This window comes from Perca fluviatilis, chromosome 24 (genome assembly GCF_010015445.1).
Source record: "Perca fluviatilis chromosome 24, GENO_Pfluv_1.0, whole genome shotgun sequence".
In the NCBI taxonomy this organism is placed as follows: Eukaryota; Metazoa; Chordata; class Actinopteri; order Perciformes; family Percidae; genus Perca; species Perca fluviatilis.
In genome coordinates this window covers 16,288,621-16,311,381 of record NC_053135.1, presented here as the reverse complement: position 1 = coordinate 16,311,381, position 22,761 = coordinate 16,288,621, and the positions used below count along the sequence as shown (strand labels likewise).

The 22,761-nt window shown below is 39.3% G+C and overlaps 1 protein-coding gene across 1 annotated transcript; it reads left to right on the top strand.

Moving 5' to 3' along the window:
• The first annotated feature begins 1,370 nt into the window (after positions 1 to 1,370).
• Positions 1,371 to 22,281, top strand: LOC120554198 (protein NLRC3-like). Its single transcript, XM_039792928.1, is given in 10 exon segments — positions 1,371 to 1,933; positions 4,900 to 4,929; positions 6,112 to 6,204; positions 6,565 to 6,669; positions 7,923 to 7,954; positions 8,098 to 9,895; positions 11,709 to 11,882; positions 17,139 to 17,312; positions 21,471 to 21,517; positions 21,642 to 22,281. Coding segments are annotated over 10 exon segments (3,006 nt in total). The 5' UTR covers positions 1,371 to 1,904; the 3' UTR covers positions 22,166 to 22,281.
• Positions 22,282 to 22,761: the final 480 nt, after the last annotated feature.

The following is a 22,761-nucleotide window of genomic DNA, read 5'->3' as shown; positions in this document are numbered from 1 at the left end:
GATCCGCCCAAAAAGCTACTTGCGTTTCACGTTTGATACTTGCGTTTGAGATTGTTAAAATAGGGCCTGATATCTTTAAGGTTAAAGTTGGTGGGTTCAAAAAAGTAAGACTCCAAATCTGTCTAAAATCTTTTGGATATTTCAAAATAAAAAAGGTGAAATATTCTATTTCCAAAATGTACAGGAAGAGTCAATGTCGGCAAATTTTGCAACAAGGTGATTAGTAGGGTATATGTTATGTAAAATGTTGAGGTGTATTTCCTTAGCTTTGTTAGAAACACAGTACTTATACGGTAGAAGCCAAGCCCTTTTCTAATTTATGTTCTCAATTTTAGATCTCCACAAAAACTGTATTCTTTCTCTGAAAAATTCTTTGAATATGCTTATTGTTACACTTTATGTGCGTTAGTTAAATTCCATCCAATGATAGTAAAGGCTGTGATATATTGTGTGCACACTAACTCAAGTAATTTTTTATAAGTAGAATTAAACCATTTGGGATTGCACAAGTTGAATAATTAAATTCTTTGAAAGGAATTGGAAAGCTGTGTGCATTCATAAACTGTTCATAGGATACCATATCACCAGATTCATCGAAAAGATTAAGAATGTGATTTAAAACTTTGGAACCATTTAAGAAAAAATAAGGATTTGTTCCCAATAAGTATGTTACAATTGTTCCATAGGAAAGTCTTGTGCGGTGAAAAATGTGGACAAAAGCTTCCAAGCTAGCAGGGCTTGCTGATGGACTTTTGATAAATTAATTGGCAATTTATTTGGCAGAAAATTACATTTTAAAATGAAAGAAAGACCTCCAATTTTGTTAAAAATGTGATTTGGGATAAAATACCAAATTGACTCAGGGTTTTTAAGACATCTTTTTAACCAATTAACTTTAAAGGTGTTCACAGTGTCAATGGAATCTAGCACTTCAAGACCTCCTTCTGCTTTACTACTGGAAAGTAAATTTTTCTTTAGCTTATGTGACTTATTTTTACAAATAAAAATCCAGAAAAATTGGTTTGGCTGTTGAATCATTTACAAATAAGGATGGATACACGATACGAGATAGGCCCTCTGCTTTAGAGAGGAGAACTCTGCCCAAAATAGATAAATCCCTTAGAAGCCAGATGTTAAAAATAGTTTTAGTCTTATTTATTCTACTTGAAAAATGAAGATGTTGTCTAGCAATAAGATTTCTAGTTATAAATATGCCCAGGTACTTAACGGAATCCTTAACCTTTAAACACTGTTCGTTGCTACCCCCCTTAATTTACTGTTTGCGGTCAAATTTGACCTGGACAGTTTTAACTGCTCTTATTTTAACATAAATACCAATAAAATTGACAAAAAGTATTTTTAATAGAACATTTATTGTAAAAATAACCTTATTAGGACATTAACATCTACAACATGTGTGTATGTTTGTGTGTGTGTCTGTTTGTGTTTGTGTGGGTGTGTGTCTGTGTGAGCGTGCATGCATGTGTGTGTTCAAATGCCTTTTGTGAAGGATATCATAAGGTCTTGAGGCAATCTAATGAAAAATGCCATATTTATGCTACAGGGAATGTGTAAATCTGTCATTTTTGACCAATAATAATAAGCAGTAATATTATAAATCATCATGTTGTTGTTTGTTAACAATTACAATAACTTATAACTGAAGTTTAATTTCCTGTTTATCACTGCTGGTTGTTATGAAGTGTTACTGCTCCTCTGATCTCTGTTGTCAGTGTTTCTGGTTCTACAGGATTCTTTCTGTCTTCTCTTCTGTACCCCGCCTCCTCCTCTTCCTCCTGATGAAGCTGAAACAGGTTTGTTGTTTTGCTGTCAGAGACAAAGGTTTCAGTTGACACACGCAATAAGATGTCTTAGTGTCCCAGTCTTCCAGGTCGAGCTGCAGCATGAGAAACCCTCCAATCAGAGCAGTCAAGTACGTAAGTGTTTCACTTTTTCATTTTCATATTGTGTTGAGTTCAGGGAGCAGAGAGTCTGTCTGTTTTCTCTCCACATTAGTTATCTGCTCAGGCAGCTGCTGTAACTTCACACTGTGCTATTAGTACTTTTACTGCAGTAACATGTCTGAATACTTGCTTTAATCTCAGAAGGAAAGCTTGTACTTGTTATTGTCCTCCATTTATCTGACAGTGTGTTACTCTGCACATTCACAGTTGACACACAAAGTATTAATCAGCAGTTCAAATCTGACCTCCGAGTATCTGAATGAAAATGTTTCTCTGGGCCCAGCCTTCTCTTCACAGACACGCCCACTCTATGATAATGCCATCCAGTTATTATCAATTCAATTCAATTGAATTTTATTTATAGTATCAAATCATAACACGAATTATCTCGAGAAGCTTTACAGATAGAGTAGGTCGAGACCACACTCTATAATTTACAAAGCCCCAACAATTACAGTAATTCCCTCAAGAGCAAGCAGTGCGACAGTGGCGAGGAAAAACTCCCTCTTGGGAAGAAACCTCGGACAGACCCAGGCTCTTGGTAGGCGGTGTCTGACGGTGCCGGTTGGGGATGCGATGAACAGTGGCGATAATAGTCACATTAATAATGGAACAGTGACTTCAAATGGTAGTCGTAGTAGTTCATGTCATATCAGGGCGCTGCAGGGCGTTACAGGATGTAGCGTGGCCCAGCAGAGCATGGATGGACGTAGCAGGAAGCAGCAGGGTTCAGCAGGACGCAGCATGACATTGCAGGGCACCGCTGACCACGGCGACAGCTGCAACCAGGATCTTGGTGCCAACGTTCTCCAAGGAAATACGCTGGGGGAAAAAAACATAAGGACTCCGGGGAGTAAACTCCCCAGAAGCTAGGATTAATAACAAGCATTTCTGGAACATTTCTGGATGCACACAAATGGTAAGTCCCCCGGCAGTCTAGAACTATAACAGCGTAACTAAGAGAGACAGGTCATAAGGCATATCAGGCAGGTGATGTCCTGCAGGCCTGTCTGCTCTGACGCAGCCTTGTTGGCTGAAAACTTGTTCTGCATCTTTTCAGTGTAGCTCCTCTGATCTCTTTAGTCAGAGTATTTCTGGTTCTCCAGGATTCTTTCTGTCCTCTTCCTCCTCCTGACGAAGCTGCCTGAGTTCAGCTAGAAACCGGTTGGTTCTAGCTCTCCTCTTAAAATGATGAAACGCAGTGATGCCCCTTTGGCTCCCAGCCCTCAATGTGCTGTCTGTAATGTGGAGTTCTCTGCTGAGGTTTTCTCTGTTAAAGTCCAGAGAACAGCGAGCAGAGGGTCTGTCTGTTTTCTCTCCACGTTAGTTATCTGCTCAGCCAGCTGCTGTAACTTCACACTGTGCTATTAGTACTTTTACTGCAGTAAAATGTGTCAATACTTTCTTTAATCACAATAATCATCTTCTACTGATACATATCTGTACCTGCATGCCGGAGGCTAGAGAGAGGGGGGAGTTTGGGTTCTTCATTTTCTGTTGACAGCAAGTTTTACAGCAAACTCAAAGGTGAACAATTCACCACATCCATGTTAATACAGTAGGCCATTTTTCATGCTACTAGATTATGTTGTTTTAGTTTTTTCCTCTTTTCAAATGGACAATAAATCTGTAAACGCATATCACAGAGTGGAACTGAATTATTAAAACGGCGCGTCATAAAAGTGTTGATTGTTCCCTGACTCAGACTCTCAGCAGCTTACGGAGGTTTCAAAGAAGTGGCTCCACTTGTTATTGTCCTCCATTTATCTGACAGCGTGTTATTCTGCCGATTCACAGTTTACACACAAAGTATGAATCAGCAGTAAAACATGATGTAATGTTCCAGAGAATCAGCTCTCTCACTGCTACTTCTACATCAAGTACATTTAGTAACATAGCAGGACATTGGACAGAGTATTTTCACCGTGTAGTATTAATAGTTTGGAGTACTTCTTCCACGGCCTTCCAAGTCTGTTTAACAATAAAGTTTGTTCATCACATTTAAAACATGTTGGAACTCAACGTGTGGAAAGTTTCTCATGTTGCATTCACGGGACAAAATAAGAACAAACACACACTGACAACAACAACCACAGTTACACAGAGAGAAGAAACAAAGCTCTTATTGTGAAAATCTGCTTCCTGACAGGTGGAGCTGTGACTCATCAGGAAACAACTCACCGGAGTTCTTCTCTGTCAACTCTTTGGACTGTTTGAAGAAACTATAAGTTGCTGTTTGATACTTTAACAATATGTTTGTCTTTTGTCTCTTCAGGGTTTGTTTCTGGCTCTGTAATGTTAAATATGTTTCTATTTCACTTCTTAATTCCTGAGAAACTTTGGATGACTCTTGTGTTGAAGTACATCTAAATGTTGTAGCATGAACTACTACAGAGGAGGTTTTAAATACTTTGCCAGGTGTTTATACGTCTGTCTGTCACAACCGTGAGGCTGCAGTCAGAAAACTTTACAGCTTAGTAGTTGAGATCTAAATGAAGGCTGAGTTTGAAGATGGGTGGGGTCCGAGCCTTTCTCCTGCTGTCAGAAAACACACCGTCGTCTCCACCAGCGTAAAGTCAGACACAACAGCATTCTACGGTTTCCTCTGGAACCTTTCAGAATAAAATGTGGTGCCCTAAATGCCTCTGTTACTGTTGTAGTGGGAGGAGGAGGATGCACATGACAGAAAGGTGAGATTGATTCTCATAAGTCTCCTCTAGTCTCCATTAGAGGACAGAAAGATGACATTAGTCCTGGAGTCTTTACAATGTTCCTTTTCTCCAAGAAAGAGAAGGAATGACAGAGCAGGATGAGCAAAGAGCAGAAATCATTTAGTGAAGAGCTTCAGACTTTACCTTCTGCTTGATAGCTTCTAGTTTCTCCAGCAGCTTCTGTTTCTGGAGATTAAAAAGTGGTCTTCCTCTCTTTCTAACAGGACCCGTCAGAGACCAGACCCTGCTGAACCTGAATCCAGCTTTGAGTCCATGAAGAGTCACCGGTCCTGCTACTTTAAAAGAAATGGCGACCTGACCTTGAGTCGTGAATAGAAATGGAGGAGAGAGGATTGACAGAGAGACTTAAATGGAAGGAGGGAATTGCAATGGAAAGGGAAATTGAAATGTTAAGCAAGAGATTGATGTGAGTTGTGAACATCCAGCAAACTGGAACAAGTCTCATTGGATGTAACTACGTCCCGTCTGGGTTGTTGTGTCATGTCTGAAAGAAATTATGGTAGTGGATTTTATTTTTTTATTTAACCTTTATTTAACCAGGTAGGCCGTTGAGAACAGGTTCTCATTTGCAATGGCGACCTGGTCAAGAAAAGCATAAGCGTGCAAGACAACATACATTTTCACATTCAATACAATACATGAATACAGAATACAATAGGATACCTAAAGTGCAGATTAAGTAGGCATTACAAAGCCGGCGCAAAGTGAGGTGTAAGTAAGTCGATGGATATGCGAAAGTGAGATGGTAATAACACAATATACATGTATAGACAGTCTATATCACTGCTTAGATGTAGTAAAGAGTCAAAAAACAGTCAGTGCAAATTGTGGTCTAGTTAGTGATGTAGATCAGTTATAACGGAATATATATGAATAGACAGTCTATATAAATGCTGAAATCTAGTGAAGAATCAATATACAGTTAGTGCAAGTTGTGGTCTAGTTAGTGATGTAGATCAGTAATAACACAATATGCATGAATAGACAGTCTATATAAATGCTGAAATGTAGTAAAGAGTCAATATACAGTTGGTGCAGATTGTGGTCTAGATAGTGATGTAGATCAGTAGATGTACAAAACTTGTGTTACAACAAAGGTGGGAATAATAACAGTTGAGCATACCAGGGCTGATGACTGAAATGAGAATATTTTTGCAATATAATTTCCCTTCTCATTCAAAATATCTTTCTGTTTAGACAACTTTTTTATATATATATATATTTTTATTCAGATTTCAAAAGATATTTTTATTGAGTTTTGGACAGAAAGTAGTATTATTGGCATTTAATTATTAAATAGGCCTACATACATATTCATATAAATATTATATGCTGGGAGACTTTAACTGAAAACGTAACCATAAATAAATGTGTTTTTCTATCAGGACCCAGCAGAGACCAGAGTCTCCTGAATATGAACCTGAACCCAGCTGTGTGTCCTTTAAGAGTGACCGGTCACATCAAGGCCTCATTAACTTTAAAGGAGAGCAACCTTCTGCTGAAAAGAGGTAAGTTGTTAATATAATATTACTGATTCATGTTTTAACTTTTATGTATCCAGATAAGTTTTTGGAGTTTAGTTTATTTCAGCATCTTTCTTCTTCACATCCATTTATATTCTCAAATCTTAAAGTTGTGCAGTTAAACCAGTCTTCAATGCTTGACTTTAGGTAAATATTGGATCTGGTTTGGTCCAATATATTCTCTGGTGTTTTTAGTTTTCTAACCCAGTTTTTTGTATAGTTTATTGAACTTCTTTGTGTTAATCTTGTTTTAGTTGCTGCTTGTATCTCCAGCTGTTTTTGTGTCTGAATACTAAAAAGTGAATTTCCATGTTTTCCGTGTTGGTCTTACTCTCTGTGTAACAGGATCCATCAAAGACCAGACTCTGCTGAACCTGAACCCAGCTGTGTGTCCTTCAAGAGAGAACGGCTCAATGATTTTAAAGGTCAACAACCCACTGCTGAAAAGAGGTAAGCTGCTAATAATATTCTAATATTGCTGATTAATGTTTCAACTTGTATGTATCCAGAGACGTTTTGAAATTTATTTTCAGTATCTTTCTTCTTCACATATATTTATATTATATTATAATCTGAAAACTGTCCAGTAAGACCAGTCTTCAACTGTAGATCTCAATTTAATATTGGACCTGATTTGGTCCAATATTATCTGGTGTTTTAGCCCCAAAAAAGGGGCTTGTTTGTGCGATAGACTAGAGACTCTATACTACATTTAACAATTATTTATTAAACACTAAATATTACATTTAAATAATATATAATTAATAAATTATATCTCTATATATGTGGCTATCTGCCACATGGGGAGTACATGTTTGTACTAAAATAGTTCTGTTTTTCAGTCTTAATTTTAGCGAAGGTGCAGCTACTTTCTTCTCTTGCTCTGCTGTCTGCATGTCGGAGCTTCGTGGGGGGCGGACCGACACACACACAAACACTGGTGCACACAGCAGATGCCAGCCGCCACGTCACTTCTGTTTACTGATAGCTATTGTTTACCTCAGGCTAATTAATTAGCTAGTAAGTGGCGATTTCTGGCAGCCAGCCTTCCAAAAGATAGAACAATAAAATGAAATGTTAACCAATCATTAACCATTGACCGACAAGCAGGAAACGGAGTCTGAGTTCACCTATCCAGGAGGCTCTGACACCCTTTCCGCACTTCCTGTCCATGGATAGCTGTAGGCTTGTACCGGTTAATGTTCTGTGCATTGTTGGACACATGCAGCCACTTTCCTGAAACCACTTGCGAGACTGACAAGTCCACAGCAGCCTGTGGCGTTTATGTCTGAGCCTGTCTCCACTGCCTCCACCTGCAGGTTGTCAACTATGTGGTTTGGAATGAAAGGGAGAAAACAGGACAGAGTACCACGACGGAGAACACTCATATACATGTTTTTTTTTTGAAGATGCAATTAAGGCGGCAGGCGTGTGTTGCTTAGGCAGCTGCCTTATCTGTAAAGTGCTGCGGGAAACCCCGGTTTGCCAAAATCGTTTTGAAGCCAACAAGAAGGTTTTTCACCGTTGACTCCCCAAGCTTCTTCTACCTACAAATGTTTGCTTCCATGACAGCAGTACCACCAACACTTTAATGTCAGGGGAAACCATCTGACTCAATCTTGTAATCAACACATTAAGTCACAGGAAATTTTGTCTGCGTGGACAGACATAATGTGAGCTAATTCTTCCTAATTCCTCCACAGAGTGGACCAGGAGAGATCAGAGGTTCCCAGTGGTGAGTCTACCCAGCAGCATCAAACCCATTTGGACTCTATATTTATAAATGGGACGTTTACTAATGTCTCCAGAGAAGGGTCAAAGTATGTTCCTGTTTCTTTATAAATCCTTACTGACATTCTTTGTTGTGTGTTGTTTCAGGAAGTCGTTCTGGAGTTTGTAAGCGTAAACTCAAATCTAACCTAAACAAGAAGTTCCATTGTGTGTTTGTGGGGATTGCTAAAGCAGGAAACCCAACCCTTCTGAATCAGATGTTCACAGAGATCTACATCACAAAGGGAGGGACTGCAGATGTCAATGATGAACATGAGGTCAGACAGATTGAAACTAGGAAACCAGACAGACCACAAACAACAATCAAACAAGAAGACATCTTTAAAACCCCACCTGGAAGAGTTGAACCAATCAGAACAGTGATGACAAAGGGAGTGGCTGGCATCGGGAAAACAGTCTTAACACAGAAGTTCACTCTGGACTGGGCTGAAGACAAAGCCAACCAGGACATCCAGTTCACATTTCCATTCACCTTCAGAGAGCTGAATATGCTGAAAGAGAAAAGGTTCAGCTTGGTGGAACTTGTTGATTACTTCTTTAGTGAAACCAAAGAAGCAGGAATCTGCAGGTTTGAAGAGTTCCCAGTTGTGTTCATCTTTGACGGTCTGGATGAGTGTCGACTTCCTCTGGACTTCCTCAACACTGAGATCCTGACTGATGTTACAGAGTCCACCTCAGTGGGTGTACTGCTGACAAACCTCATCAGGGGGAATCTGCTTCCCTCTGCTCAGCTCTGGATAACCACACGACCTGCAGCAGCCAATTAGATCCCTCCTGAGTTTGTTGACATGGTGACAGAGGTCAGAGGGTTCACTGACCCACAGAAGGAAGAGTACTTCAGGAAGAAATTCAGAGATGAGGAGCAGGCCAACAGAATCATCTCCCACATCAAGACATCACGAAGCCTCCACATCATGTGTCACATCCCAGTCTTCTGCTGGATCACTGCTACAGTTCTGGAGGCTGTGTTGAAGACCAGAGAGGGAGGAGAGCTGCCCAAGACCCTGACTGAGATGTACATCCACCTCCTGGTGGTTCAGTCCAAAATGAAGAACATCAAGTATGATGGAGGAGCTGAGACCGATCCACACTGGAGTGAAGAGAACTGGAAGATGATTGAGTCTCTGGGAAAACTTGCTTTTGAGCAGCTGCAGAAAGGTAACCTGATCTTCTATGAATCAGACCTGACAGAGTGTGGCATCGATATCAGAGCAGCCTCAGTGTACTCAGGAGTGTTCACACAGATCTTTAAAGAGGAGAGAGGACTGTACCAGGACAAGGTGTACTGCTTCATCCATCTGAGTGTTCAGGAGTTTCTGGCTGCTCTTCATGTCCATCTGACATTCATCAACTCTGGATTCAACGTGCTGACAGAAGAACAAATAACCTCCCGCTCCCGGTGGTCTGAAGTGTTCAGAGACAAATCAACACGTTTCTACCACAGTGCTGTGGACAAGGCCTTACAGAGTCCAAATGGACACCTGGACTTGTTTCTCCGCTTCCTCCTGGGTCTTTCACTGCAGACCAATCAGACTCTCCTACGAGGTCTGATGACGCCGACAGGAAGTAGCTCACAGACCAATCAGAAAACAGTTGAGTACATCAAGAAAACGATCAGTGAGAATCTCTCTGCAGAGAGAAGCATCAATCTGTTCCACTGTCTGAATGAACTGAATTATCGTTCTCTAGTTGAGGAGATCCAACAGGCCCTGAGATCAGGATGTCTCTCCACAAATGAACTGTCTCCTGCTCAGTGGTCAGCTCTGGTCTTCATCTTACTGTCATCAGAGAAAGATCTGGATGTGTTTGACCTGAAGAAATACTGTGCCTCAGAGGAGACTCTTCTGAAGCTGCTGCCAGTGGTCAAAGCCTCCAACAAAGCTTTGTAAGTGGGATGTATTCATCAATAAATACTCTTTATATCTTTCAACAGGAGAAAACAATAAATAACTTGTTTCCTTCCTATTGTCTCTCCAGACTGAGTGGCTGTGACCTGTTAGAGAGAAGTTGTGAAGCTCTGTCCTCAGCGCTCAGCTCTAGTCTGAGAGAGCTGGACCTGAGTAACAACAACCTGCAGGATTCAGGAGGGAAGCTGATCTCTGTTGGACTGAATAGTCCATATTGCACACTGGAGACTCTCAGGTCAGATCAAGAACAATAATCTTTGAAAACACATTATTGAAAAATACTTTGGAAACATTCAAAAAATGTGAATGTTTCCACTGTAATTTATTCTGATTTAGAATCACTTCATAAAGAATAAAATATGAACTGTGGCTGAGATCCATAAATTATTTATAATTTACTATCATGTGACTTTGATTACTGGACGCTTGTTTATTCCTGATTATACAACAAGTAGATCCGCCCAGACAATCTGATTGGTCAACTAGACATTTTGAACGTACTCAAATCAGCATGACAGCACATCCAGAGCCATTTGAGCACACCTGGTGCATTACATGAAATATTACTCAGCCATTTCCATCGCAACATTGTAACTTCCAGAGCTGAATAAAAAAAACAGTAACGTTAGCCTACAACATTGATACAATGGATTGTTTTGTTTTTAATTTTCATTTATATGGAGGACGTAGTTTTGATGAATGGTTGGAAGAGGATTAGAAGTGAATCATTGGATGAAACAACATTTTTACAACACTCTGAACTGTTACTGGAATAGTTTGGGTTACATCAGCTGTTTTGTTCACATCAGCTGTTTAGATAACATCAACTATTTGGATAACATCAGCTGTTGGATCACATCTGCTGTTTCGATCACATCAGCTGTTTGGATAACATCAGCTGTTGCATCACATCATCACTGACACGTCAATAATGATGTTCACAGACGTATAGTAGCTAAATCTATCCATGAAAAAAATATTTTTTTCAGTAGATATTTTAGTTATAACCAGATTAAGTCAGCCAAGCACGTTAGTGTTTATATGTGTGGTAGTTTTTATGTTTTGGAAAATTCCACAATTTCTACTGTTACAAAGCTAACGCTAAGCTTAATCTGACTGGCTGTCTTACATTTAACAGGGAGGGACTAGAATTCGTCTCTGTTGCTTTTCTTTATTTTGAGAGTGAATAGCTCCACAATATGAATACAGTTTGATTATAACTTTTATTTAGTTGTTAATTTAAACATGCTGAGAAGGGATTTCATATACTGTATCACTAAAAGTCTAGACTCAACATATAAACACAATCGTTATGTCTTCTTATATGATATTTCTCTAAACTTTAAGCTTTATTGAATTTAAACCGCCCTTCTCATGTTCGGATTTAAAATGTAACAATTCAGAAATCCTTGAATGTTTCCAAAGCATTTTTTTCTTATTTCTAATATGTCATAAAGCATAAAGTATGAACTATGGCTGCAATTGAGAACCACATTTTTTTTTAAATCGTATGTGAATTTGAATACTGGATGTCTTTTTACACCTCATTCAGTCAAAATTAGTTATGTTTCCAACTTGTTTAGAATAATATTTCAAGAACGTGTTTAAACAGGATTTTATATTCTCTATCACCCAAAGTCCAGACTTAACATTTAAACACAAATGTTATCTGTCTTCTTTATTTCCGTCCCTCCAAAAAAGCTCTGTGTCATTTATTCATCAATAAATCCTCTTCTATCTTTCAACAGGAGTTAAATATAAATAACTTATTTCTTCCTGTTGTCTCTCCAGACTGAGTGGCTGTAACCTGTCAGAGAGAAGCTGTGAAGCTCTGTCCTCAGTTCTCAGCTCTCAGTCCTCTAGTCTGAGAGAGCTGGACCTGAGTAACAACAACCTGCAGGATTCAGGAGGGAAGCTGATTTCTGTTGGACTGAAGAGTCCACACTGCACACTGGAGACTCTCAGGTCAGGTTAAGAACAATAATCTTTGAAAAAACAGTATTGAAAAATACTTTGAAAACAAAAATGTGAATGTTTCCAAAGGAATTTGTTTTGATTTAGAATCACTTCATAGAGAATGAAATATGAACTGTGGCTGAGATCCAGAAATAATATATATCACGTGAGTTTGAATACTGGACGTCTGTTTATTCCTTCAATGTTTCCAACTTGTTTACGATAGAGCAGAAGATATTTAAACATGCTGAGAAAGAATTTCATATACTGTATGACCAAAAGTCCAGACTCAACATTTAAGCAGAAATGTTATTTGTCTAATATGATATTTCTCTAAACTTTAGGCTTCATTTTTTATTTAAACTGCCCATGAATTCATCAATAAATACTCTGCTATCTTTCAACAGGAGTTAAATATAAATACCTTGTTTGTTTCATTTTGTTCCTCCAGACTAAGTGGCTGTAACCTGTCAGAGAGAAGCTGTGAAGCTCTGTCCTCAGTTGTCAGCTCCCAGTCCTCTAGTCTGAGAGAGCTTGACCTGAGTAACAACAACCTGCAGGATTCAGCAGGGAAGCTAATCTCTGTTGGACTGAAGAGTGCACATTGCACACTGGAGACTCTCAGGTCAGATCAAGAACAATAATCTTTTAAAACACAGTATTCTATTCTGATTTAGAATCATTTCATAAAGAATGAAATATGAACTGTGGCTGGGATCCAGAAATCATCTATATTTTAATATCATGTGACTTTGATTACTGGACGTTTGTTTATTCCTGATTATATAACAAGTAGGTCCGACCAGACAATCTGATTGGTCAACTAGACATTTAGAACGTACTCAAATCAGCCATTTGAGCAAACCTGGTGCATCACATAAAATATTACTCGGCCATTTCGATGGCAACAACGGACTTAGTTTTGAATGGTTGGAAGAGGATGAGAAGTGAATCATTGGATGAAATGACACTTTTACAACACTCAGGTACAGGTACAGTAACTGTTACTGGAATAGTTTGGATCACATCAGCTGTTTGATCACATCAGTTGTTTGGATCACACCAGCTGTGCCACTGACACGTCAATAATTATGGTCACAGCCGTATAGTAGCTAAATCTATCCATGAAAAAAATATTTTTTTCAGTAGATATTTTAGTTATAACCAGATTTAGTCAGCCAAGCACATTGGTGTTTATATGTGCGGTAGTTATGAGGTTTAGAAAATTCCACGATCTCTACCGTTACAAAGCTAACGTTAGCTTAAGATTACTGGCTGACTACTGTTTAACAGGGAGGGACTACAAATCATCTCTGTTTCTTTTCTTTATTTTGAGATTAAATTGCCCCACAATATGAATACATTTTGATTATAACTTTTATTTAGTTGGAAACCATTGTTGTATAATCGCTTTATTACACAAGAGGGTTTGATTTGATGTCATATTATCACTGCAGTCATGCTTACGAACCTCGGTTGCAGCGCCTCGGTCCTGGCCACATCACTGTCGCACTAATAATGACGTTAAATCAAACCCTCTCGTGTAATATTGCTTAATTCAGTCACGATTAATTATCATGTTTCCAACTTGTTTAATGTAGAGCAGCTGATATTTAAACATGGTGAGAAAGGATTTAATTTACTGTTGCACCAAAAGTTTAGACTCAATATATAAACACAATCATTATTTGTCTTCTTATATGATATTTCTCTAAAAGTTAAGCTTTATTAAATTTAAACTGCCCTTATCATGTCATGTTAACAATTCGGAAATCATTGAATGTTTCGAAACCATTTTGTTCTTATGATAATATATCATAAAGCACGAAGTATGAATTATGGCTGAGATTCAGAACCTCATTTTTTTTAAATCTTATGTGAATTTAAATACTGGATGTCTTTTTACACCTCATTCAGTCACAATTAGTTATCATGTTTCCAATTTGTTTAGAAAATTGATTTTATGTTCTCTGTCACCAAAAGTGCAGACTTAACACTTAAACACAAATGTTATCTGTCTTCTTCATTACCGTCCCTCCAACAAAGTTCTGTAAGTGTGATATATTCATCATTAAATACTCTGCTGTCAACAGGAGTTAAATATAAATATATTGTTTCTTTCCGGTTGTCTCTCCAGACTGAGTGGCTGTAACCTGTTAGAGAGAAGTTGTGAAGCTCTGTCCTCAGTTCTCAGCTCCCAGTTCTCTAGTCTGAGAGAGCTGGACCTGAGTAACAACAACCTGCAGGATTCAGGAGGGAAGCTGATCTCTGTTGGACTGAAGAGTCCACACTGCACACTGGAAACTCTCAGGTCAGATCAAGTTACTGTTTGTCTTTAATTATATACACTACTGTTCAAAGGTTTTAGAACACCCCAATTTGTTTTGTTTTTTATTGAAATTTTAAGAGTTCAAGTCCAATGAATAGCTTGACATGGTACAAAGGTAAGTGTTGAACTGCCTGAGGTTAAAAAAAGTAAGGTTACCCAAAACTGAAAACATAATGCACCTTTCAGTATTTTACAAAAAGGCGTTTATCAGGGAACAAGAAATGGGTAAACAATGTAAAGCTGTTCTGCAGTAATGGAGGTTGATCAAGCTTTGAAAGTTGGTGCTACCAATTCCCACAGGTGTTCCAACTTGTCTGGATTACTTACGTGAGCATTATTTGAACAGTATTGTACTGCAGAAAGTAATTTGTTGCCATAAAAATGGCGGGGAAAATGCAATTAACAATGGAAGAGAGACAGACCATCATAACACTTAAGAATGTTGGTCTTTCCTACAGAGAAATTGCGAAGAAAGTCAACGTGTCAGTGAGTACAGTATTCTTCACCATCAAAAGGCACTTAGAAACTGGGGGAAACTCTGACAGGAAGAGGTCTGGCAGACCCAAAAGCCAAAACAGAATCAGAAGACAAGTTTCTGAGAGTCAACAGCTTGCGTGATAGGCGGCTCACAGGACAACAGCTTCAAGCACAGCTTAATAGTGGTCATAATAAGCAAGTCTCAGTTTCAACTGTAAAGAGAAGACTTCGAGCTGCAGGTTTGATAGGTCGAGTTGCAGCAAGAAAGACATTGTTAAGATGTTAGAATAAGAAAAGGAAGCTTGCCTGGGCCCAGAAACATCGTCAATGGACTACTGAAGACTGGAAGAAGGTGTTATGGACTGACGATTCAAAATTGTAAATCTTCAGTTCATTGCGCAGGATTTTTGTACGCCGTCGAGTAGGCGAAAGGATGGTGTGACATCAACTGTCAAACATGGAGGAGGAAGCATGATGGTCTGGGGCTGTTTTGCTGGATCCAGGGTCGGTGATTTGTACAGAGTGAAAGGCACCCTGAACAAAAATGGCTACCACAGCATTTTGCAGCGCCATGCAGTACCCTCTGGTATGCGCCTAGTTGGTCAGGGGTTCATCCTACAGCAAGATAATGACCCAAAACTGTGATGGTTGGGTTCTGGCTGGCTGTGAGTTCCTGATTTATTTTCTATTGTTTTTTTTTTTTTTTTTTTTTTCTTTTTTTCTTTTTTTTGTTCTCTCTGTTTTCCCAAACTTTCTTTTTTCCTGTGCGCGCACACTGTGCGATTGCACACCTGCCTGCCTGCTCACAACCATTCCTCCCGCCAGACACACCTGCCTCTCATCTACAATCAGGCACAGTACTTTAACCCCGGCTCAACTCACCATCTTCGCTTGATCATTGTTTCTGCCTTCATGTCATCTCTTCCATCCCTCTGTCTCCAGTCAGCTGGCCTCATCCTCCAGTCCCTTCCTCGCGGCTCCCTGCTCCACACTACCTCCGCTCCTCGCCTTGCTTCTCCCTGCTCCTCAGTCCTCAGATTCCAGCGCCCTTCCTTGAGCTCCTCGCCGTCTCCCCGTTCTCCCTGAGCTCCCTAGCTACCCCAGTCTCAGCCTGTGCCCATACCCTGCTCCTTGGCGTCCACCTCCTCACAGCCCTCTCCCTATCCCTTTTTCCCTTTATTTTCTAATAAACATTTTGTTGTTACTGACTTGTTTGGGTCCGTTCTGTCACTCCCTGTAACAAAAACATAAGTCCAAGCTATGCCAGAACTACCTTAGCAAAAAAGTATAAGATGGTAAGCTTAAAAACATGGAGTGGCCAGCACAGTCACCAGACTTAAACCCCATTGAGCTGGTTTGGGATGAACTGGTGTGAGAAAAGTGAAAGCAAAGCAACCTACAAGTGCCACACATTTATGGCAACTTCTAAAACAGAGTTGGGAAGAACTTTCTGAAGAATATTTGATTTCCATTGTAGAAAGAATGCCACGAGTGTGTTCAGCTGTTATATCTACTTTGATGAGTCAAACATTTAGAATACACTTTGGTTTATAAATTGATTCCATGATTTCTTTTTTAACTTAAATTGTTCATTTGTTCTATTCTTTAATTTCAGAGTACAATAAGACATTGAACTGCATGAATTTCAATAAAAACCTGGAAAAATTGTGTGTTCTAAAACTTTTGACCGGTAGTGTATATAATATAAACTTTAAGCTTCATTTAAGTAAACAGCCCTTCTCGTGTCAGGACTAATTTTGGAAAATCTTTGAATGTTTCCAAAGTATTTTGTTTTTATTTATAATCATATGTCATAAAGCATGAAATTTGATCTGTGGCTCCTTTATATTTTAATATCATGTGACTTTGATTCATGATTCAGTCTTGATTAGTTATCTACAACTTATTGAGAATAAAACAAAGGATTTAAACTGAAAGGGATTTAATATACTAAATATACCAAAAGATCAGACTCAACATTTAAACACACATGTTATCTGTCTTGTTTCCTGTCATCTCTCCAGACTGAGTGTCTGTAATCTGTCAGAGAGAAGCTGTGAAGCTCTGTCCTCAGTTCTCAGCTCCCAGTCCTCTAGTCTGAGAGAACTGGACCTGAGTAACAACAACCTGCAGGATTCAACAGGGAAGCTGATCTCTGTTGGACTGAAGAGTCCACACTGCAAACTGGAGAATCTCAGGTCAGGATTTATTAACCCATTCAACTGATGACAATTTAAAATATTATTAACTGTATTATTAATTATATAATTATTAATTTCTAGACTCAGAGTTACTTTCCATGATGATTTTCCATTGTTTACTTTTGTTGTTAAATAATTAAATAGAACAGCTGGTTTTAAATCTGGACCAAAATATACCTGGACAACAAACAAACATAAAATAAACACATGGCTCTATGTGTTGCCAGAGGTTTCCTGTGTGTTGTTTTGTGTTTGCAGTCTGTCAGGCTGTCTGATCTCAGAGGAAGGGTGTTCTTCTCTGGTCTCAGCTCTGAGCTCCAACCCCTCTCATCTGAGAGAGCTGGACCTGAGCTACAATCATCCAGGAGACTCGGGAGTGAAGCTACTGTCAGCGGGACTGAAGGATCCTCTCTGGACATTGGACACTCTCAGGTACAAACACTGATGAATATAAAAAGGAAATATTTCGTGGTTTTAAGAAACATCCTTTTTCCATCTTTCCCGGGATCAAATCAGTTTCAACTCAAAAGATAAAAGGTCCAGGACATGTTTAGCCTAGCTTAGCACAAAGCAATGTGCTTTAAGGCGCTGACACAGCAACCCGATTATCGGCCGTCAGTCTGGCGAGGTCAGTGACTCAAGTCTGTTTGGTGTGTTCCGTGCTGTCGTCAGTCGGAGGAGCCGTCGGTCTTCATTTGGGTCGATTTGACTTGTTGAATTGGAAGGAGGGCAGGTGGACTCAATGACCAATCTGACGAAAATCTTTTAAACTGACCTTTGTCGATCTGAAATGAAGACAGATTCAGCAACTGCATGACCTATTTCTCGCTTAAATTGTTTTCAGAAACACGTTTCGTTGAACTATTTTTGTAACATATGAGATCATATTCCGAACGAGCTGCCATTATGGTCTGGCTTTGAAATTCGGGAGAAACCAGATCCACCTGACACGTTCTTCCAATCAGCAACCGGTTTTAATTTTTTTGGGCGGCAATACAGATTAGTGCAGCCTGCTGTTATGAAGATGTATTAGGTCTTGTGCACGCGCAGAACGTACACTCAAGTCGGCGTCGTTTCTGTGTGTTCTGAGGCACTTTTTTGACCAACTTGGGGAGGCAGTCAGTCCGACTGCCTTTTCTGCCGAAGGTCGGCCGTCGGGTCGGTGTGTCAGAGCCTTTATACGCTGTGAGAAGAGTGTGTGCATGAAGCATTTATTTACTCTTTAAAATGTCAGTTGCCAGTGCTGCATGGCTCATGTGATCGATCAGAGTCATACACTGACGTCTGGACCAATTATTGTACAAAGTTCCTCTTGTGCTGGGAGAGTACCAACTCTAAGTTCAAAAAGTCCCTCAAAATACTCTTTCCTAGTTGCTGCGGTGCAAACACAATATGTGTGTGTATGAGAGTGATGTAATGTTGATGTTTCTCTACAGAGACAGGTCCACTGTTGCACCAAATGCTTGCTCTTGGGGGAATTGTTGGGTCTCTGTAAATTATAGTGTGGCAGTGGCGCCGGAATCTGTAATCCTGTATGGGAGTACGTACATTTTTTCTATGATACACCTCATCTAATGATAACAATGTGTAAATGCGCACATAGTCTGTTCTACTCTCTTCTATGTTATATTTTCCTCATTATTTATGTTATTTATATATATATATATATATATATATATATATATATATATATATATATATATATATATACAGTACAGGCCAAAAGTTTGGACACACCTTCTCATTCAATGTGTTTTCTTTATTTTCATGACTATTTACATTTTAGATTCTCACTGAAGGCATCAAAACTATTAATGAACATATGTGGAATTATGTACTTAACAAAAAAGTGTGAAATAACTTAAAACATGTCTTATATTTATATATAATATTAATATATAATATTATAAGGCACCGTCAGACACTGCCTACCAAGAGCCTGGGTCTGTCCGAGGTTTCTTCCCAAGAGGGAGTTTTTCCTCGCCACTGTCGCACTGGTCGCACTGCTTGCTCTTGAGGGAATTACTGCAATTGTTGGGACTTTGTATATTATAGAGTGTGGTTTCGACCTACTCTATCTGTAACGTGTCTCGAGATAACTTGTGTTATGATTTGATACTATGAATAAAATTGAATTGAATTATATTCTAGTTTCTTCAAAGTAGCCACCCTTTGCTCTGATTACTGCTTTGCACACTCTTGGCATTCTCTTGAGAGGTAGTCACCTGAAATGGTTTTCCAACATCCATCCATCTTTTAGGAGTTCCCAGAGATGCTTAGCACTTGTTGGCCCTTTTGCCTTCACTCTGCGGTCCAGCTCACCCCAAACCATCTTGATTGGGTTCAGGTCCAGTGACTGTGGAGGCCAGGTCATCTGGCGCAGCACTCCATCACTCTCCTTCTTGGTCAAATAGCCCTAGGGTCATTGTCCTGTTGAAAAATAAATTATGGTCCAACTAAACGCAAACCGGATGGGATGGCATGTCGCTGCAGGATGCTGTGGTAGCCATGCTGTTTCAGTATGCCTTCAATTTTGAATAAATCCCCAACAGTGTCACCAGCAAAGCACCCCCACACCATCACACCTCCTCCTCCATGCTTCACGGTGAGATCTCAAATTTGGACTCATCAGACCAAAGCACAGATTTCCGCTGGTCTAATGTCCATTCCTTGTGTTTGTTGGCCCAAACAAATCTCTTCTGCTTGTTGCCTCTCCTTAGCAGTGGTTTCCTAGCAGCTACTTGACCATGTCTCCTCTTAACAGTTGTTCTAGAGATGTGTCTACTGCTAGAACTCTGTGTGGCATTCATCTGGTCTCTAATCTGAGCTGCTGTTAACTTGCGAGGCTGGTGACTCGGATTAATTTATCTTCAGCAGCAGAGGTGACTCTTGGTCTTCCTTTCCTGGGTGGTCCTCATGTGAGCCAGTTTCGTTGTAGCGCTTGATGGTTTTTGCGACTGCACTTGGGGACACATTCAAAGTTTTCGCAATTTTCCGGACTGACTGACCTTCATTTGTTAAAGTAATGATGGCCACTCATTTCTCTTTACTTAGCTGATTGGTTCTTGCCATAATATGAATTCTAACAGTTGTCCAATAGGGCTGTCGGCTGTGTATCAACCTGAATTATAAATCTAAAATATAAGACATGTTTTCAGTTATTGCACACTTGTTTGTTAAGTACATAATTCCATATGTGTTCATTCATAGTTTTGATGCCTTCAGTGAGAATTTACAATGTAAATAGTCATGAAAATAAAGAAAACGCATTGAATGAGAAGGTGTGTCCTGTACCTTATATATATATATATATATATATATATATATATATATATATACATATACATACATATGTATTTTATATATTGTAAACTGCAAATTTTTAGATATAAAATTAATGAAAGAAAGTTCTTAGTACTTTTTTTCATATGATGAGCAGCTTTTGGTAAGTTTAAAGGATTTTTCTGCATTTTAGTGAAATGATTTTATTAGCTATTACTGCTTGCTTTAGGGGTTAAAGATTTGAGCAGTGCCTTTGTGTGTCATGTGTGCTTTTGATCATATTCAGGATATGATGTTTAGGCTACATGGTACACAGAGAAATCAGGTTATTCACATATCCGTACATGCTCACCATCAGCTCTCTCTCTGTCTCTCTCTTTTTATTTTTTTATTTAACCCTTATTTATACAGGTAATCTCATTGAGACACAGGGTCTCATTCTCAAGAGAGACCTTTTAAGGACAATACACAACATCAGTTACAGACAGACAAACAGATTACAATGGTATAGACAATATGTACTATACAATATTTAAACAAAAGTGCCAAGGAGACTTAAAACATTAAAGTACTAAAAACAAGAACAGGATTCCAAAGATGTTTTTTTCCAATTCCCCTAGTGGGATCAACTTGGACAGTTTTAGATCCTGTTGCAGTGTATTCCGGGTTGAGCTCTCTCTCTCTCTCTCTCTCTCTCTCTCCAAAAAGTCAAGCTGTTTCTCCAGTTGTTAAGTTAGGGTGACGTCATGAACTTTGTAAAACGTCTAATTCATAAATGTCCAAACATAATAGGCAGACGCTGTTATTTCTACTCTATAACATATGTCATTGTTTTTCCTCTGTAGGGCTTTTATTTTGATGCAGCTTTGGTCGAATAACACAGCGTTCATATAGCCTATAGATCAGTTTATCAGGAACTAGAGACGGACATCAACCTATAAAACAACAACCTGTAGTTTCAGTAATATTCTCATGACCTGTTCATTATGATATGATAAAGTATGCTAGGAACACACTCTCATACACTTCAAATAGCTGATTTCTGGAGCAGTAAACAGCTTTAGAGGGCGGACGGTTGTTGTGCGTACTATGAAATAAAATCCTGACTTAGACCTCCTCTATCTGGAAAGTGGAAAGTGATATAACTTCTGTTATGATTGGGCACTTTAAAGGAAATTAAACTGAATAAAATATTGATTGACAGCCCAAATATGAATATAAAATGAGTAAATTCCAACCCTACATTTGATTAGAACGAAGCTGTGTGTGTGTGAGAGTGATGTAATCTCCCCCTCCCCATCCTTTCAGGGTGGAGCCTGCTGGAGTCAGATGGTTGACACCAGGTTTGAGGAAGTGTAAGTGTGTTTTTAAATTTCATTCATCAAACTGTGACATCACTCATTCAACCCTCTGATGTCATCACCAAAGTGCTGATAGGTTAATAACTGCAGCTGTGTTGTGTCTCATTCTCTCCGTCAGATTCCTATGAACTCACACTCGACAAAAACACAGTGAACAGAAAACTCAAACTGTGTGACAACAACAGGAAGGTGACATTTGTGATGGAGGATCAGCCATATCCTGATCATCCAGAGAGGTTTGACTGTCCTCAGCTGCTGTGTATAGATGGTCTGACTGGTCGCTGTTACTGGGAGGTTGAGGTGAGAGGAGTGGTTGTTATATCAGTGAGTTACAGAGGAATCAAGAGGAGAGGATACAGTGCTGACTGTTTGTTTGGATGTAATGATCAGTCCTGGAGTTTGATCTGCTCTAATGGTCATTACTCTGTCCGTCACAATAACAGAGAAACATCCATCTCCTCCTCCTCTGTTTCTGGTAGAGTAGCAGTGTATGTTGACTGTCCTACTGGCTCTCTGTCCTTCTACACAGTCTCCTCTGACTCACTGATCAACCTCCACACCTTCAACACCACATTCACTCAACCTCTTTACCCTGGGTTCTGGATCTGGTCTCGTTCCTCAGTGTCTTTGTGTTCTGTGTAGGACGGAGAGTCTCCTCCTGTTTCTCACTGCTGATCAGTTGAGTCTGTACAGGATCACACTTACAGAAATATTTCAGGTTATTGTTATAAACCAGGGGTGTCAAACTCAACTTCCCAGAGGGCCACACTGGAAAATAAGAATCACACCAAGGGCCAGACATGTTTAGTTTATTGATAGGCTTTTATGTAATTGAAAAAGTAAAATATATTTGACTGTATTATTGCGTGTGTCATATAGTCTTCTCACTTTCAGTTTGGTCGACATAAAGTCCTAAAGAAGTCAGGAGAAAGTTCCTCAGCCATCATAGAAAAGAAGCGCCCAAAAACGTTGGATAAAGTGGCAAAAACGTCAGAAAAGAAATTACAAAGATTTCGGCAGAAAAGTGACAAAAACTAGGTGGGCCAAAATGTACCGTGAACCTAAATTGATATGCGGGCCGGATCATAATCTGCGAGGGGCCGGATTTGGCCCGCGGACCTTGAGTTTGACACGTGTTATAAACTAATGAATGATTGTATAAAATAATTCAGAATAATTGAACAGATTCCTCGTGAACATTTTAAACTTCTTTCACTTCCAGTCCTTTAAAGATGGAA